Source organism: Psammomys obesus, unplaced genomic scaffold, assembly GCF_907164565.1.
Source record: "Psammomys obesus unplaced genomic scaffold, mPsaObe1.curated_primary_1811, whole genome shotgun sequence".
Lineage (NCBI taxonomy): Eukaryota > Metazoa > Chordata > Mammalia > Rodentia > Muridae > Psammomys > Psammomys obesus.
The window spans coordinates 22,169,316-22,189,772 of record NW_026585894.1 but is presented as its reverse complement, the minus strand read 5'-3'; the positions used below and the strand labels follow the sequence as shown (position 1 = coordinate 22,189,772).

The window sequence follows — 20,457 nt, the reverse complement described above, 5'->3', positions numbered from 1 at the left end:
CAAACATACTCAATTGTTTCATAAAAACCTGGAGAAATTCAATTTCTTCATTTTCTAATTTGATGCCCAGTCATCTCAATTTTATAAATTATTACAGTTCTGTTGATAAGTTTCTCTCATATCATTCTCTCAACTCTCCACTTGCTCTCTACACTACTGCCAACCATATTCCTATAAGACACCACTACTCTGCTTTCTTTCCTACTGAAAAATAAACAAACAAACAAAAAACTGTCCAGAGCTTTCCACTGTCTGCAGGGGAAATTCTGCTCTTACCTTGAGTTGTCGCTCTCCTGAGAGCAAACTTTAGCAACCCACATGCCACTGTATATACCTCTGTACCTGTGTATTTCTTTGCTTCTCTGATTTCCATGCTCTAATGTCCTTTCTTTTTTGGTCATTGGATGGCTCTCTTAAAGAACTCCCAAGCAGGATCTGATAGGAAGAGGAGCTACCTAAATGTCCCTGATGCTGATTCAGACACCGTGAGTTTTCACCTTTGCCGTTTCCCTCTTCCCAACCATACTTCACAAGTTTCATGGTTTGGGAAATATGGTTGGATGAACAGTTCCACATGTTTTCTGACTTGTACACAGCCAGATACTTTCCTTGGAAGGGATTCGTGAGCTGACATACCTACGGTATTCCATTTTATTCTGAGTACCAGGCAAAAGGTGTGCCCAAAATCGTTTATCAATAATAGGAACTTTGAAGTAAGAATCTCCAGTTTAAGTCACAGCTATGTCTTGATAAAGAAAAAAAAAAAAGGAGGTTGTTAGTAAAACAACAAGCCTCCTAAGACTTGTATTTTGTGACTCCTTAAATTTTCTTGTACTCACAGGGATCCCTCATTAATCTTTGATCTTTGTTGAAATAGCTATACCAGGGGGCAGTGAACTGTGACCCATGGGACTTTTCACTAGAAACCCAGTTTTCCTCTATTACTACATATAACTAACAAATTTGTGAACCAGAGTTTCCTCTTGTGTAATATATTTGAGGATAATTCATAACACTTCAGACTTGAGGTATGGTTCATGGATCAACACTACTGTGAAACCTTGGACCCCAAAAATTCTCAATTTATAGAGTTCTTAGGGTTTCAGTTATTCTCTCATTTAAGTCCTGGATGTAAAGTAAGCACTGCCTTCCCAAAAACTTAATATTCACATAAATCCTCTAAAATTAATAACTCTTTGAAAAAAATACTTCAGGTAAATATTTTATTCTGTTCTTAAGCTGTTCCATTACTTATTACTAATAGGAAGAGTGTACCTGATGAGTAGTATATAGTTTGTCAGATCTTTCTTAGAATCTCAACAAATATCATCATGTATACTTGCCATTCAACATTAATGTTTTATTTCTTCCTGTTTGGCTTGGTTCATTTTCTTTGAGAAAATTGATTTTGTTTGAGAAATTGGACATCCTTCTGCCTCCATCTTCTAAGTTCTGAGATGATGGACATGTACCACCATGCCTGGGTTCTATATAGATTTTAGTGAAATTTGTTTTAGATTGAAAAAATTGTCAAAAGCTCAGCATATCACAAATAGGAATTCATCGGAAAATAAACTATAATATTAATAACAACACTATAAACTGTTATTTAGTATTTTGTCTATTCTGTATGTGTCTAATGGATGCTGTTGCATCTGTGTTTCCCTTTCAAATATTCTTTGATATGCCCATGAGTTCACAGTGGTACCTGAGATGCAAGCACACATTATTTGTGTCCTTAAGACCTAACTGTCTGCAGAACAGTGAAAATGCCAGACTATCCCAGGCTTAATCTTTATTTCAGTATGATCCCCAGGTGATTTATTTATTATATAGTTAAAGTTTTAAAATTATGTTGCAATATTTTAATAGGAAAGACAAATTCAGTTACTTAATTAGCTCTCTTTAAGAAACAGCTTGTAGGAAATTTTAGAATTCTTGGTTTACTCTTAACCTTGACTCCAGTTTAAAAGAGATTATGAATTAAGTCATACATACTGTTCTTTGAAGAAATACATCCTATTTGAAACACAAAAGCTTTTGTAAAGCAATAGCAACAAAATCTAATCGAACTGGTAGACAAACATATAATAAGATAAATAGATAGAAAGATACATAGATTCATTCATATATATCCACACATGATATAAGACAGATAGGTGTTCCATGTATATAGAGTTTTTATGTCTACATCTCTAGCTCTATGAACAAATGGCAACTATATGTTCTTTGTGACACTGTAGTCATTGCTTCTCAGTAGTGAAAGAAAGGTTATGAAACTACTACATCATTCATGAATTTTACTGGTCTTTTGTGTCCATCAGGTTACTAAGATGCAAAGTCTTTGTTTCTAACACTGAATAATAATGCTACATTGATTTAAAAGATGTATCTCATGTTACAAATATTTTGACAAAAATATTTATTCATCCTTATAGATTTTTATGTTTTTCATTAATTGAGCTACTTTACTTATATTTTGGTCATTACTATTCCGTGGAATTTCAAAGCCATGACTCTTGGACTACCTATGTAGCCACACAGCTACTAAGTTGGGGGACTGACAGCCTTGTGAGTATAGTGCATCCTGCCATACCTTTGTTAAGGCTTCAGCTGTAGTTCCCCTAAAACTTGTGGCATATGCAGTGTTAGTGTAGAGAAAGTCACCTTAGGTTTTCTTCTGTTAACTCATAATATGGAGTGAGCTTTTCTTTCTTCTGATCATAATATTCTAGATATTTAAATAGATTGTGCTAGAATCTATTAGCAAAAACTGATAGTGACAGGGCTGAAGAAGAAAGATTATATCAAAAATTGTTAAATGACTCTGTATTCATTAAAAGACATAAAGGATTTCAGGTAACTAAGAGAAGATGTTTTCCTCTCTCAGCAAGCTTCCTTCCTCCCTTACTAATGTAGTTACATGGGGGTGTTGTTCTCAGATTAGAATTTTATGTACCACCAGCAAAAATAAAATAAAATAAAAAGCAAAGTTAGCAACAATTAGAATTGACTAAGGGGGGGGGGGGTCTATTTGTAACAAAAGCCTTAGAATAGCACCGGGCCACTTCTTTCATCTTGTGTATTCCAGACCAGCCTTAACAGCATGATGAGTGTTTACAGTGAAACAGGAGACTATGGCAACGTGAAGGTCACTGGTGAAATTCTTCTCCACATCAGCTACTGCTACAAAACTGGTGGGCTATACATTTTTGTCAAGAGTTGCAGAAACCTGGCCATAGGAGATGAAAAGAAACAGAGGACAGATGCGTAAGGACATAGGATGTTTTTCTACTATTTCTAGCACCCTTCTCTGTCTGCATACACATTTCCTCTTCAGAAGAGGTTAAAGATTCACTTCAATTAAGAACCTTCTCAGAAAGGTACTTGTGACTTCCCTCCTATCCTGTATTTCTAAACATTTTCTGAAGCATGAGAATGATGTTTGTATCCTTGGTTACCAGATTTGAAAGAGGCCATTATGTGATTCAGGACTAACAAGCTTTTAGCTTGCACAGAGGCCCCTCATGGAGTGACATATTGGGATATACCAGGATATCTATGAGTATCATGCTGATTGTTTAAAATAGTTCTCATACAATATATTTTGATCATATTCTTTTCCTTCCCAAACCTCCTAGATTCACCCCTATAAACTTCATATTTTTTGTCTCTCTTAAAAAAACAAACAAATAAAAGTGTGTATGTGCACACACACACACACACATTCACTCACACAAAAGGGATCTGGAGTCCAATTTGTGTTGTTCAACTACTCCTGAGCATGAGGCCTGCCTTCGAGTATTCTTGATTATACCTGGTGTCACTCCATTGAAGAAAGCCATTGTCTCTCTCCCAGCAGCTGTCAATTACAAATATCTCCTTACCTAATGCTGGGAGTTTTTGTTGACTTCCTATTCTCTAGATTTTAAATGGCTAAATGACAAATAGAATTACTTTGGCCAACATGGAAAGGAACCACCAAAACCCTAGCAAATGTGTTTCAGAACCCTGATATAATATGTTTCAGTTTTGTGCATGTCTACTCTAATGGGCCTGTCCCAAGAGGCTTCTAAAATGGTTAGCTAGCATAAGCCAAAGTATTGGATTAAACTATATTGTTGTCAGTTTCCATTTCTTCCTTTTAATTTCTGTCTTTCATTCATTTACTCCAGTTGGTCCTATGTTCTGACATCAGAGTATAGGGCTAGTAATGGCGAGACATATATCCCAGAAAAGGTTGTAAGATTATTGATTTTAGCAGATTCCACTTCTGCAGTATGGTAGCTCCTCATGTATGTTTCATGGATTAGGTTTTGTTACTATCCCACTTTCTATACTTGAAGAAACAAACATAGAAAAGTTAAAAATCCAAGGCTATCAAAAGCAGTAATGCATGGGTGGATCCAAGCTAATTTTCTTGATGCCAAAACCCGTTTTTTTTTTTACCAATATACAACAATGCCTTTTTTCTCGTAGAAAGCCCAGAGTTATACTTATGATATCCTATTAGACACAATAAAATCTCATTTCCTTCTCTTTTATCTGCTTACTTATTCTCTTTTCTCACTAAAGTTCTGGAATATTTCTAACAAAATATGTTTCAAATAATGATTTTTATCCTTTGTTATTTCTAGTTATGTCAAGTCATACCTTCTTCCAGACAAGTCCCGAAACAATAAGCGCAAGACCAAAATCAGAACAGGTACCAATCCAGAATTCAACGAAACATTAAAGGTAAATAAATATTATCATAGAGACTCATGTCATATTAATTAGAACCTCATTGATTTAGAATTAACTCTAGGCTTAAGGTTAGGGTAGGAGTATTATTAAGAGTTCAAAGCTAACCATGAGGGCCTCTGAAAGACTGTACCCAGCAGGCTATCGAAGGAGATGATGAGACTCATAGCCAAACTTTGGGCAGAGTGAAGGCAATCTTATGAAAGAAGGAGATGAAAGACCTGGAGGGGGCAGGAGATCCACAAGGAGAGCAACAGAACTAAAAAAAAAAAAAAAAAAAAAAATCTGGGCCCAAGAGTATTTTCTGAGACTGATATCTAAACCAAGGACCATGCATGCAGATAACCTAGAATCCCTGCACAGATGTAGCCCATGGCAGCTCAGTATCCTGTGGGTTCCCTGGTAAGTGGAACAAGGACTGTCTCAGTCAGTAATTCAGTGGCTAGCTCTTTGATCCTCTCGCCCTAGTAAGAGAGCGCATCCTTACTAGGCCACAGAGGAAAACAATGCAGCCAACCCTGATGAGACATGATAGGCTGAGGTCAGATGGGAGGGGAGAAGGACCTCCCCTATCAGTGGACTGGGGGAGGGGCATGTGAGGAGAAGAGGAAGGGAAGGCTGGATTGGAAGGGGACTCGGGAAGGGGCTACAGCTGGGATACAAAGTGAATAAATTTTAATTAATAAAAAATTAATTAATTAATAAAAAAGAGTTCAAGGCTATCCTAAGATAGCATAGTGAGATGCAAGCAAGCCTGGCCTACGTACAGAATGATACCAGCCCTGTATCAAAAATACAAACAACCCAAAAAGAAAACATAACTAAATGGAATATATTTATATTTTTAAAAAAGTATGTGCTTTTAGAAAGCTAGGACTTGTATATCATTAGCTTCTTTGAAGTATTTTTGGACTAGAAAAGCAAAGTAACCTAGTCTTATTCTGTTTACTCTCTGCTGTTGTTGGGGTTATGCCTTAAGTTGAAAAGATCCAGTAAAATGACAAAGTGCATCTAAGCTGGTTTGTCTTGCCACAAAAGAAATTACATATTTGAGAAATCTGCTTTCTTAGAATTGTCTTAAATGGGCTTCATCACTAATTCAGCAAATTACTTTGCACATATTTAGTGCTTTGTTAACAAGGGCTATGTGCTATTTCTTATTAAGACCTCCAAGTGTGGCTAAATATAGGTGTGTGGTTAATGAACATTAGCAATGTAAGGTCAAATTTGAGAAATCTCAGAAAATGCCTAGGTAAAATGTAAACCAGACCTTAGGTTCTAAATTCTAAAGAAATTTCTACTTCTTATGGGTAGCCATAAACAATCCCTTCTCTCACTCTGGATCCATCTGTCCTGGTAGAAAGGACAAAGAAAGGATAAAATGTATTGGCAATCATAAGAAAATGTATGGACTTGTGCCCAGAGTAATGAATTCAGAGTCTATCACAGTGAGTGCTCATAAGAGAAGAAAGCCAAGAGTCTACATGCACCACTAGAGGTATGTGTAGAAGCGGGGGCCAATATTAAGAGAGATCATATGGAAACTGACAGACACAGGCTGAGCATAGATCCAGTGGTCATAATAGGATTGCAGAAATGAGCCCAAGCAGAAGAGATCAACACAATGACAGATAAATTCAGGGAGCAGAGTGTCATCTCTAATTTGATAATCAGAGCTCGGCCAGGAATACACACAAATCAAAGTTTTGAAATCGGTCAAGCTAAAGTGAGACCCAGAGGGATGTACAGAACAACAGAAGATTAGAAGATGTATACTCATGTGTCCCTGGTTAAAATTGTTCTGGAAAAGATAAAGAAAGCCCCCAATATCTACCATCTACTCAATCTGTGTGTAGTTTTTAACATCTACACTTATACTGGGCTTTATGAAGCTTAGACTACGAATTTCTCATGTCAGTACTTTTCTATATTTAAGGATTTTTATTGGGAATGAATAAGTTGGGTGATCATTATATTAAGCCTAGAGCTACAAAGTAGACATGCAAAAGAACAAAACCAAAACAAACAAACAACAAAACAAGTAAATACAGAAAAAGCCAGGTAAAGTTAGAAAGAGGTTTCTTCATCACCTAACACTTTCATATTGTCCCTGAAGTTTTTTGACTCCTACAATTATATATATGCATATATATAATTTCTTAACTAGGAATGACCTAAAATGTGTTTTTGCATTATAACTTCACTTATAACAGAAATAAAAAGTTTTTTTCATATTGCTGATGCCTATCAAAATTATTGAAGTCAATTTCAGCAGCCAGATGTACAATTAGAAAGAATTCTCCCTGCAGTGTGTGATACTGTACATCTCATTTATAGTATACCATCAGCCACACCCAGCTGGAAACAAGAACCCTGCAGCTCTCAGTCTGGCACTATGATCGATTTGGACGCAACAGTTTCCTTGGAGAGGTGGAGATTGCTTTTGACTCATGGAACTTTGAAAATCCATGTGATGAGTGGTTTGTGCTTCAGCCCAAGGTAGGAAATGCTTCTAGCTACACAATTAGACAAGTTTAAGCCAAACTGATATCCCAGGCCTGAAGAAGCAGAGAATTCTCAATTTCAAGTAATAATCTGAAAAGATTATTACAATCTTTTGATAGATATTATAAGACCATTATTTTAAAAGTTCTTCAATTAGATACATATTGTATAACATGAGAAGCCATGTAATCATATATAAGTGACTTTTATTACTGAAATCCATTTATCAGTTGAAGATTTCTGAGTATTACTAAAAAGAGCACACTATAAAATCTCATTAGAACAAGAAAGTATTTTCATGCCATTAAAACAATTAAAAAACTCAAGTAACAAAACATGCTGGAGAGGATGTGGAGAAAGAGGAACCCTCCTCCGTTGCTGGTGGGAATGTAAACTTTTACAACCACTTTGGAAATCAATCTGGCACTTTCTCAGGCAATTACTGAAATCTGTACAACTAAAGAAGATAAACAACAAAGAGGACCCTGAGTAAGATGATCAACCCTCACTTAGAAAGACAAATGGGATGGACAATGGATGTAGGAGAAAACAAGTAACAGGATAGAAGCCTACCACTGAGGGCCTCTGAAAGTCTCTTTCCTAGCAGTGTATCAAAGCAGATACTGAGACTCATAATGAAACCTTTTGCAGAGTGCAAAAGTTCATATGAAAGAAGGATGAGTTAGTATGCCCTGTAGAGAACAGGAGTTCCACAAGGACCAAATATATCTGGGCAAAGGGGTCTTTTGTGAGACTATCTCCAACCAAGGACCATGCATGGATACAACCTAGAACCGTGCACAGATATAGCCCATAGTAGCTGAGTATCCAAGTGGGTATCCTAGTAAGGGGAACAGGGACTATTTCTGACAAGAACTCAATGGCTCCCCCACACACACACCCAAGGGAGGAACAGCCCTGCCAGGCAACAGAGGAGGACTTTGCAGGCAGGCCTGAAGATACCTGATAAACTAGGGTCAGATGAAAGGGGAGGAGGTCCCCCCCTATCAGTGGACTTGGAAAGGGGTAGGGAGAAGAGGAGAAAGGTATGGTGGGATTGAAAGGGAATGAAGGAGAAGGATACAGCTGGGATACAAAGTTAATAAACCATAACTAATATTAAAAAATAAAAATTTAATAAAAATACTAAAATAAAAAGAAATAGTGTTTCCTCAAGATATACCTATACCACTCCTAAGCATATATCCAAAGTATGCTCAAGTACACAACAAGGACATTTGCTCAACCATGTTTGTAGCATCTTTATTTGTAATAGCCAGAAGCTGGAACAACCCAGATCAACTGAGAAATGGATACAGAAATCCTGGTATATCTACACAATAGAATATTACTCAGCAATTAAAAACAAGGAAATTATGAAAATTGCTGGCAAATGGTGGGAACTAGAAAAGATCGTCCTGAGTGAGGTATCCCAGAAGCAGAAAGACACACATGGCAGATAATCACTTATAAGTGGATATTAGACATATAATGTAGACTAACCATACTAAAATCTGTACATCTAAAGAAGCTTAGCAAGAAGGACCCAGGGTAAGATGATCAATCCTCATTCAGAAAGGCGAACAGGGTGGAAATCGAAAGAGGAAGAAAACAGGAAACAGGACAGGAGCCTACCACAGAGGGGCTCTGAAAGACTCTACCTAGGAGTGTATCAAAGCAGATGCTGAGATCCATAACCAAACTTTGGGCAGAGTGCAGGGAATCTTATTAAAGAAGGGGGAGGTAGAAAGACTTGGAGGGGACAGGAGCTCCACAAGGAGAGCAACATAACCAAAAAATCTGGGAACAGGGGTCTTTTCTGAGAGTGATATGCCAATCAAGGACCTTGCATGGAGATAACTTAGAACCCCTGCTTAGATGTAGCCCATGTCAGCTCAGTCTTCAAGTGGATACACTAGTAAGGGGAACAGGGACTGTCTCTGACATGAGCTCAGTGGCTGGCTCTTTGATCACATCCACCTGAGGGGCAAGCGTCTTTACCAGGCCACAGAGGAAGACAATGCAGCCATTCCTGATGAGACCGGATAGGCTAGTGTCAGAGGGAAGGGGAGGTGAACCTCCCTTATCAGTGGATTTGTAGAGGGCCATGGGAGGAGACAAGGGAGGGAGGGTAGCTTTGGGAGGGAATGAGGGAGGTTGCTACAGCTGGGATACAAAATGAATAAACTGTAATAAATATAAAAAAGAAAAATTGGAATAAAAAACAACAATTCCACAGAACATGACCAATCTCAAAACATTATCTCTCTTTCTCATGCTTTATAATTTATAGCATAAGCAGAGATAACCTCCTTTGCTCACATGAAAAAGTGATAACTATCCAAAACTTTTTTTTTTTTTTTTACTTAGGAGAATTATAAAATGCTTGTATAGTCTAGCATGTTCAACCTTAGAAGAACTATACATTGGATTCATTATAAGTAACTAAATTTTCTTCATATATTTAGTCAGTTTGTAAGTAAGAAGGAAAATAGAAAGTTATATTCATGATACTAGAGATTATTCTTTATATGTAGTGACAAAAAAACAAACATTTTGTTAAGATAGTGAACTGAAATAAGCATTGGTTCTCTCATGGTTTCAAAATGCCTATGAGATTTTGGGTATTTCTTAAACTTTTGTATTCTAATTTGTAACATAATCATAAATATGGTAGCTTTGTTACATGTCTGAGACCTGGAATATTTGAAGTCCTTATTCTTCTTAGAAAACTGACATTAGGGTCGAATATGCATTTTCTGTAAGGCTGTCAGTATTCTTTTAGGAACCTCATAAACTGTCAGTAAAAGCTTGGGAGTATTTGCATTGATTGGTACCTTGATCCACATTAGCAAATCTTAACAAGACCTTGGATTCTCTTGACTTTCTACTCTTTCTTTGGCTCCAGTTTCAGAGTTCACACATTGTTGATCTCTTTTCCTAGTTCCACCTATGCTGAAACTGTACAATATTAGGTGTAAGTGGGCGATGGCTCCCTACTTTGTATATACACTCTAGAAAAATATAGAATTTTTTTTTCTTTTCCAATAATCAAAACAATGCCTTTAGCCTACCTAGATTTTCTAAATCTAATTATATTATCTTGCCCCTCATGAGCTAGTAACTCACCAGTAAGGTAAAATTCATTGGTTGGAATAATTTGATGAAATAAAAACATTTACAGCATAGTCATAATAAGATTGCCACAAAGGAAATCAGACTCAATTTATAGTACTAATGGAAAAGTAAACAATGTTAGAGAAAACCCTATATCACCATCAGTGGCAGCAGTCAGTACTGGTACTTAATAGTCCCAAGCTCATGAGGTAAGTTTCCCCCATTTTATAAATGAATTCAACTTGTTGGTTGAGTTAAACTACTGGCCTTAAAGTTGGTACAAATAACTCATAAAATTTTAGGAGATAGATATATTTTGCCTGTATGAAACAAAGTTTTAAAATTATTTTTAATTAATTAATATATTTATTATTTTTTATTACAATTTATTGCTTTGTATCCTGCCTATAGCCCCTCCTTATCTCCTCCAAGTTCCACCCACACTTCCTCTTCTCCCCCTATGCCCCACCCCTAGTCCACTGATACCAGAGGACTTCTTCCCCCTCTATCTGACCTTAGCTTATCAGGTCTCATTGGGGATGGCTGTGTCATCTTCCTTTGTGGCCTGGCAAGGCTGTACTCCACAGGGAGAGGTGATCAAATGGTTAGCCACTGAGTTCATCTCAAAGACAGCCCCTGTATCCCCTGTATCCCTTACTAGGGCACCCACTTGAAAACTGAGCAGTCTATGGGCTTCATCTGAACAGGGGATCTAGGTCCTCTCCATGCATGGTCCTTGGTTGGAGTATCCATCTGTGCATGACCCCATGAGCCCAGGTTTTTTTTTTCTCTCTCTTTTGTACTCCTTGTGGAGCTCCTGTCCCCTTCGTGTCTTTCTATCTATCTCTTCTTCCATAAGGTTCCCTGTATTCTGCCCAAAGTTAGGTTATGGTTTTTAGCGTCTCCTTAAATACCCTCATGGATAGAGTCTTTCAGAGGTCCCCTGTGGAAGGCTCCTGTCCTGTTCCCTGTCTTCTCCTACTTCCAATTTCTATCCTGTTTGCCCTTCTGAATGAGATTTCAGCCTCTTAACTAGGGTTGTCCTTTTTGTTTAGCTTCTTTAGGACTATAGATTTTAGTATGTTTATTCTATATCATGTGTCTAATATCTACTTATAAGTGAGTATATACCATATGTGTCTTTCTGCATCTGGGTTACCTCACTCAGGATGATCTTTTCTAGTTCAATCCATTTGCCTGCAAATTTCATGATTTCCTTATTTTTAATTGCTGAGTAGTATTCCATTGTGTAAATGTACCATGATTTATGTATCCGTTCTTCAGTTGAGGGAAATATACGTTGTTTCCAGATTCTGGCTATTATGAATAAAGCTGCTATGAACATAGTTGAACAAATGTCCATGGTGTAAGGTTGAGCATCTTTTAGATATATGCCCAGGAGTGGTATAGCTGGATCCTGAGTTAACACTATTCCTAATTTTCTGAGAAAGTGCCAGATTGATTTCCATAGGAGTTGTACAAGGTTACATTCCCATCAGCAATAGAGAAGGATTTACCTTTCTCCACAACGTCTCCAGCATTTGTTCTCCCATGAATTTTGATCTTAGCCATTCTGCTGGGTGTGAGGTAGAATCTCAGCTCAGGGTCATTTTGATTTGCATTTCCCGGAAGACTAAGGAAGTTGAACATTTCTTTAAGTGTTTCTCTGCCATTCGATATTCCTCTGCTTAGAATTTTCCGCCTGGATCTGTACCCCACTTTTTAGTTGGATTACTTTCTTTGTTGACGTTTAACTTCTTGAGTTTTTTGTATATTCTGGATATTAGCCCTCTTTCAGATGCAGGGTTGTTGAAGATTTTTCCCAGTGTGTAGTCTGTCCTTTTCTTCTGCTGACAGTGTCCTTTGATTTAGAGAAGCTTTTCAGTTTCCTGAGCTCTTGTTTATTGATTGTTTATTTTAGAGCCTGTGTGTTGGTGTTCTGTTCAGAAAGTTGTCTCCTGTTTCAATGAGATCAAGGCCTTCTCTAACTTCTAACAGTTTTAGTGTGTCTGATTTTATATTGAGGTCGTTGATCTACTTGGACTTTAGTTTCGTGCAGGGTGATAGATATGGATCTCTTTCCATTTTTCTGCATACAGACATACAGTTAGATCAACACCCTTTGTTGAAGGTGCTGTCTTTTTTCCATTGTATGGTTTTGGCTTCTTTGTCAAAAATCAACTATCTGTAGATGTATGGGTTTATTTCTGAGTCTTTGATTCAATTTTATTGATCGACCAGTCTGTTTCTATTCCAGTACCGTGCAGTTTTTATTACTGTTGTTCTATAGTACAGATTGAGATCAGGGATGTCTATACCTCCAGAAGATCTTTTATTGTACATGATTTTTTTGCTATTCTGAGTATTTTGTTTTTCCATATGAAATTGAGAATTGTTCTTTTAAGTTCTGTAAAGAATTGTGTTTGTATTTTGATGAGAATTGCATTAAATTTGTAGATTGCTTTTTGTAGGATGCCATTTTTATTATATTAATCCTACTGATCTATGACCATGGGAGATCTTTCCATCGTCTGATATCTTCTTCAATTTTTTTTTTCTTTAGAGACTTGAAGTTTTTTTCATGTGAGTCTTTCACTTCCTTGGTTAGATTCACACCAAGGTACTTTTTGTTATTAGTGGCTATTGTAAAATATGTTGTTTCTCTGTCTTAACATTCTTCATTTTGTCCCATAGAAATAAGCATTTTGTCTTGTATTTGCAACAGTGACAGCACTCAGTTTTATAGAAGTCATGATAACATTACTATGCAAATAAAGGACAAATCAGAATGTTTGTAAGTTCTGTATCAGGTGCTACAACTTTCTCATACATATGAAGGCTTTTGCTTCAGCCAATCACAGCCCTTACTTTTATGCAAATAAAGTATACATTTTATGCAAATAAAGGAATGTGTGCAACAATCACATTACCCATTTTTTACAAATGTATCTTATGCAAATAAAGGTTTGCCTTTGGATCAATTACAACGTATATCTGATATACTGAAACCAAGTACAGCACTGTCAGTTTTTTACCGGTCAGTTTTTACCATTTTTTTTGTAAAAATATTATGTAAATGAAGACTTTTGTTTGAACCAATCTTATCAATAATTATTATACCAGTCACAACAGCCCCCCCATGCAAATAAAGGACTGTGTTTACACCAATTATAGCATTATTTTTTTTTCCTTGCATAGGCATCTCAGGCAAATGAAAATTTGTGTTATCTAAATACAACATTGTCATATTTGAATAGATTACTGAATTATCTGTTTTGCAAAATAACTATAAACATCTTATGCAAATGAATATTTGCACTTGTACTAATCACAATATTTTTCCAGTCACAGAAATCCTTTTATGCAAACAAAGGGGTTCTTTTTGTACCAATTCCTGCATTATCCTATTTGAGCTAATAATAGCAAATCCTTTATGTAAATGAAGGTTTGCTCAAATTTTGTTTTTTTGTCAGTCACTCCAGTCCATGTTCTAAGCACATAGGCAATGTAGTCTTCCTCTAACACCTAAGTAGACATACTGTAAACTCACATAGAGTTGACCAAGGCTTTTGATATTAAAGATTCTAGGACAAACTGGACTGTATGCCTAGCATCTGAGTACTGCAAGAGTAGAGTGTCTGGCTCAAGCTGTATGGGCACAACAGCTGCCTTATCACTAACTTCCTCCTGTGTTGCCTACATAAGACCCTGTGTTTGCATCTTGATCTGGCAGAGATGGTGAGCTGCAAGTGGTTGCCTCCATCAAAAGCAAATGAAAATTTGCTATCAAAAGAAATATGGCTGGCACCATCACATTTCTCCCAGTTAGAAGACTTGAAAACTTTGCCTCTCTCTGCTCTGCACAGATTTTGTCCAGACTGTGCATGAAAAGGAGCTGAGTACTGTCTGCCAACAACATTTTTAACTGCTGATGTTCAGTCCATCTTGTATCAGGAGATGAGCTGTGCGTGAAAGATTCAGACTTCTTCAATATGCAGATGACAAAAAGACTAAAGAAGACAGGGTACTTAACCAAATGGTGATCAATATCCCCATTTCTATAATATCTATGTGACTCTTCTATCAAAAATTAAGCACATCCACCTTAAGAATAATGTAATAAAGAAGGACCATGCTGTCAACTTATAAGTTGGTCTACTGATGTCAATGAGGTTCAACTAAATTGCCTAAAACCTAAGGAACTTTGTGGCTGTAAAAGATGTAATGAGGTGTTCACTGCATCACATGTTATGGAGTCTTCTACCATCATTCAAATTTCAAGACGTACCACAAGTATAAAGTATGTGAAGTATTAACAAGTAGTAACACGTATCTTGTTACTAAGGATAAGCAGTTTCATAATGATGCTCACTTCTGCATTGTTTTATTAGCTTTAACATTTAAAGAAGGGGTCTCTTGCCATCCCCTAAGTGTTCCCCGTGTTACAAGGTTTCTTAATGTGCTGTGAAGGTTGAGCCCTAAATCTCTTAGACACTTTCTGAAGGAATTAACTTAAGGGTACCTGATCAGCTAGTGCTTTGAATGTTAGATGGCCCCCACTTGGTCCTCAGCTGGTGGAAGAGTGTGAAACCTGAGGGGGGTACAATTTCACTAGAAAAAGTGGGTTGTTTTGGGGGGTGGAGTTCTTGAGGGTTATAGTTCTACCTCGGTTCTCTCAGAATTGTCTCTCTGCTTTCTGACCTGAGGAGACAGGCTGCCTCAGGCTTCTGCCCCATGAATGTACCTGAAGTGAACAATTTCTCCCCTAAGTTGTTTCTATCAGGCATTTGATCACAATAAGATAAGGGATAATGCAAATGAACAATGACTCGAAACAGCCTTCAAGAAGTGATGTTACATTCTTGCCATGTATAGAGCTTGAGAACTGAGAAACAGTTTTTGTTTTAAAACCAAATGGCATTGGTTTTGACATTTCCTAAATTTTTTTTCATTATACTGTGTGTGTGTGTGTGTGTGTGCTTGCGCGCACGCGTGTGTACAAGTACCTGCACATTGAATGTGTGAAGAGCAGAGAACAACTTACAAGAGTTTATTATTTTTTGCCATGTTGGTCCCAGGGATCAAATTGAGGTCATCATGCTTGCTGGAAAACTCTTACCCAATGAGCCATCTTAATGGTCTCAATCTTTTACAAATCTTAAAGATGTGGGAAGCTGTATGTAACAAAAGCTGGTGATATGCCTCAGCAGATAAAGGCAAGTGACCTAGTGACCTGAATTTGGGCCTGGTGACCTGAATTTGATACCCAGAGACAGTGGAAAGTTAGAAACAGGAAACTCTACAAAGTTGTTCCCTACCTTGACACATGTGCTATGATTTACTTGTGTGCCATCACACACACACACACACACATATACATACACACCATACACATACACCACATAACCCATTAACCTTTATATACATAGGAAGTAGTTATTGATGAGTGCAAAAACGTTAGAGAGCTAGAATGTTAAATTCATGTGGTTTAAATATGTTTAAGGTGGTATTTTTTCACCTCCATTAAAGATAAATGATCTTAGTTGATTAAAGGTGAGAAATAATAATTAAGACACTGATTATTTTTATTTGTCTATGTTGTTTTTGAGACAGGGTATTTCTATACAGCACTGGCTTCCTAGAACTCACTATTTAAACAAGGCTGGCCTCAAACTCACAGAGAACTGTTTGCCTTTGAATCAGGAATGCTAGGAGTAAAATCATGTATCACCATACCCAGAAAGACACTGCTAATTCTTTTTATAGATCTTTGTGTTATGTGTTGTAAGTCTGTTTCACTTTTTACAAAAGGTCTTACTTTTCCTGCCAATAAAATAAAGGCAATAAGAAATTTTAGAAAAATTCCAGTACAAACTATTTGAAATAGTCTCTTTTCTGTATCAGTCATTTTAGTAGACGTTCTATCAGATCTTTACAAATTTACTTTGAGAAGCACTAGAGACTTGATATATTTAATATTACTCAGCTAAGGTGGAGTGTGAGCTATAAAAGCTGATATAGCTAACAATAAAAGATCATAATTAATAGTCCTTAATATTTCAGAAATACTGACTTCCTTTTGTAGTGGAAATGACAGAGCAATATACTGTCGTACTGCACATTGGTTGTGTACTGAAAGTCCCTCAGTACTTAGAGTTTTGTTTGTGTTAGGTTTTTCAAAAGAAGCCAGTGAGGAGGCTGCTGCTGACAGAAAAAGAATTCAAGATGTCAAACTCGAGTACTGTAAAGTAGTTTCACAGTGTAAATTTTATTTTACTGCATGACATGGGACTCTTTATTACCTATAACTCATTATCCTTCTGGAAGTCCTGTTACATAGTTAGACAAGAAGTGTTTGTCAGTGTGAATTGCCATTCAATTCTTCCCAGGAGGTGCTATTATAAAAACAAGGACCTCTGTAAACCACGAACAAGCTTAAGTGGCTTTCCAAGGAAACATGCTCTTATTTTGCCTTCAAGCAAACAATAAATGTACGTTGTTGTGGAGTTATTACCTAACTAAAAGATTCTTTTTACTTGGCAATATTGGCACTTTTGTCTGTAATTTATTTCTCCGTGTTATACCTAAAAATACACTGGGAAGTCTGACGTTTTTTTCTGCATGAAAAGTGGACCCATCTTTTCAAATAGCCGAAGACAATGAGTGTCATCTTATTTCACACATCTGCTCTGAGAGTCTCAATCATTCCCTACTGCTTTGTAGTATAGTTTTAATCAATGCTGCCTCTTTTCCCAGCACTAAAGTGCCCCAGCTTTGGTTGTAGCCAGCATTCTATATATTTATTTTCAAGTAAATAAATTTTTCATAGTTTTCATGCCCACCTTCCACTACCTCCAGTCTTTGCAAATGGAGAACGTTCATACTAACGGAGTAGGCTTTGTCTGGGAACATAGAAAACATAGGAAGGTTTGGTCATGAGTCTTTGCTTTGAAAACACTGCTAGTTAGAGTCTTTCAAATGCACTCAGTAGACTCCTGTCATATTTTCAATGCACATCCCATCTGTCTTTCTAAATGAGGATTGATCATCTTACCCCATGTCCGCTCTCTTGATTACCTTTTTTGGTGTACAGATTTCATTATGTTTATCACATCTTATAGGTCTATATAAGTGAGTATATACCGTGTTTGTCTTTCTCCTTCTGGGATATTTCACTCAGGATGATCTTTTCTAGATCCCACCATTTGCCTGCAAATTTCATGATTTCCTCCTTTTTGATTGCTGACCATGACCAAACCTTTGGCAGAGTACAGGGAATCATAAGAAAGAAGGGGAGTTAGTCTGATGGGAAAAGGATAGGAGCTCCACAAGGACCAAATATATCTGGGCACAGGCTCTTTTCTGAGACTGACATGCAACCAAGGACCATGTATGAATGTAACCTAGAACCTCTGCTCAGATGTAGCCTGTGGTAGCTCAATAACCAATTGGTTTCCCATAGTGAGGGGAACAAGGACTATTTCTAACAGGAACTCAATGACTGGCTCTTTGGCCTCCCCACCCCCCAAGGGAGGAGCAGTCCTGTTAGGCCACAGAGGAGAGCTTTGCAGCCAGTCCTGAAGATACCTGATAAAACAGGATCAGATGAATGGGGAGGAGGTCCCCCCTATCAGTAGACTTGGCAAGGGGCACGGTGGAGATGAGGGAGGGAGGGAGGGACTGGGAGGGAATGAGGGATCGGGACACGGCTGGGATACAGAGTTAATAAAATGTAACTGATAAGAAAAAAATAAAATTCAAAAAAAAAAAAAAAAAAAGAAAAGAAAACATAGGAAGGGAAGTTTCCTGGGGCTGACACAGATCTTTTAATCAGTTACTGCTGAGTGAAGGAACACAGACACTCCCACTCTTGTACTTCTACTTAGGGCAGTCATTTCCTGGCGTGTTCCCATAGCTACCACTGGATTCTAGTTTCATTTCTATTGCTGTTGCATCATCCAAACAAAAAGCAACAGACTGAAGAAAAAAATTTATTTGGTCTAAAATTCTGGTTTACTGTTCATAATTTCAGGGAAGTCAAGGCAGGAACCCAAGCAATTCAGGAATGTCACACTCATAGTCAAGCGCAAAGAGAGAAAGAACGTATCCTGCATCTTTGATTGCTTGCCTTCATCTAGCTATCTCATGTCTTATATAATTCAAGAATGTCTTATATAATTCAAGTGTGTGTGTGTGTGTGTGTGTGTGTGTTAAATAGATAGATAGATAGATAGATAGATAGATAGATAGATAGATAGATAGATAGATAGATAGATAGATAATACAAGCTAGCATCTTGGTAAAAAATATTAGCATCATATTGGCATGTAAACAAGTCTGTGAGTTATTCTCCTGATTAATGCTTGATATTGAAGGGTCCAGTCCACTGTGGATGGTGCCACCCTGGGGACTGGGGCAGGTGATCCTGGGTTTTTTAAATCAAGCTGTGCAAGCCAGCAAGTGTTGTTCATCCATGGTCTCTGCTTCAGTTCCGGTCCTGACTTAACCTTCTGATGGACTGTGAGCTTTAAGGTGAAAATAAACCCTTTCTTCCCTGGGTTGCTTTTGGTAGTGGTATCTTTAAAACAGCAACAGAAGAGAATGATACCTCAACCAAGGACAATGCACAGAGAAGACCTAAAACCCTAGCTCAGATGTAACCGGTAGACTAAGTCTCCAAGTGGGGTCCTTTGTAAGGGGAGCAGGGACTTTCTCTGGAATGAACTCAGTGGTAGGATCTCTGATCACCTTCTCCTGGGTGGAGTGCAGCCTTGCCAGGCCACAGAGGAAGACAATGCAACCAGCCCTGATAACACCTGATAGGCTAGTATGAAATAGAAGGGGAGGAGGACCTCCCCTATTAGTGGACTAGGGGAGGGGCATAGGAGGAGAGTGAGGGAGGGTGGGACTCGGAGGAGATGAGGGAGGGAGCCACAGCTGGGATACAAATTTAATAAAGTGTAATGAATGATAATAATTTTAAAAAATTTTTAAAGAAAAAAAAAAAAAACAGAAAGTGAACTAGAACAATAGCCAAAACAATTTCCCACAAACATGCCCACAGGCCAATCTAGATAATTCCTTGATTGAAATTCTTCCCAAGTGACTCTAGATTGTATTTAATGGACAGTTAAAGCCAACTGTCACACTCTAAGCCTAGCAAAAGTTGCCCCCACTGAACTTGTTACACATTTTTAACTTTTTAGTTTCTCTTCCATATTCTTAGCAAATTCATTGGCATGAATTCATATTTTAAAATCCTCTGAGTGGGATCTAGAATAGATATTTCCTTACTCTTTGTTATTACTTCTCTATACACATAGTTTTGGTCATTCCTTGCTTCTTACCAATCTAACCATACTCTACTCAGTCCCTGTCATATTTTGCTGATACTGCTTTTTCAATTCATTTAGACCCAAATAACAAAGCTTACTTCCTTTTATGTATATGGAACACATATCCACCATCCATTCACCCATTGATATATACATGGGCTACTTAAAAGTTATTTTTTAAATTTTATTTATTTATTTTAATTTATATTTATATTTTATTTTAATAACAGGTCATTCACTTGTATCCTAGCCATAGTCCCTTCCCTCTTTTCCTCCCAATCCCCCTCCCTCCCTCATCTCCTCCCTGCCCCCTTCTGAGTCCACTGATAAGGGAAGTCTTCCTCCCCTTCCATCTGACCCTAGCTTATCAGTTATCTTCAGGACTGGCTGCAATGTCCTCCTCTGTGGCCTAGCAACCAAGCTGCTCCTCTCTCGGGGGGGGGGGGGGGGGAGCTCAATGAGCCAGTCATTGAGTTCATGTCAGAAATAATTTCTTTCCCCCTACTTAAAAGTTTTAATTGTTATGGAAAGCATTGCAATGAGCATGAGAGTACAAATGTCCATTTGATGTACTGATTTCATTTCCTTTGGCCATATAACCAATTGAAGGATTGCTGGACAATATAATGTTCTTATTTTCATTTGTTTTTGTTTTGTTTTGTTTTTTGAGACAGGGTTTCATTTCACAGCCTTGGCTGTTCTGGACCCCCTTTGTAGACCAGGCCTGCCTTGGACTCATATAGATCCACTTGCCTCT

At 37.5% G+C, this 20,457-nt stretch overlaps 1 protein-coding gene across 6 annotated transcripts in view; it reads left to right on the top strand.

The window, feature by feature from the left end:
* The window catches only part of Sytl5 (synaptotagmin like 5), a 356,529-nt gene that overhangs the window by 314,624 nt on the left and 21,448 nt on the right, over positions 1-20,457 (top strand). For 5 of the 6 annotated variants that reach the window (XM_055599625.1, XM_055599624.1, XM_055599628.1 and 2 more), the window contains 4 exons: positions 420-485; positions 3,092-3,270; positions 4,638-4,737; positions 7,081-7,242. In XM_055599625.1, the coding sequence (XP_055455600.1) occupies positions 420-485; positions 3,092-3,270; positions 4,638-4,737; positions 7,081-7,242 (507 nt within the window). The remainder of the gene's footprint in view (positions 1-419; positions 486-3,091; positions 3,271-4,637; positions 4,738-7,080; positions 7,243-20,457) is intronic. The other variant, XM_055599630.1, reaches the window with a different exon arrangement.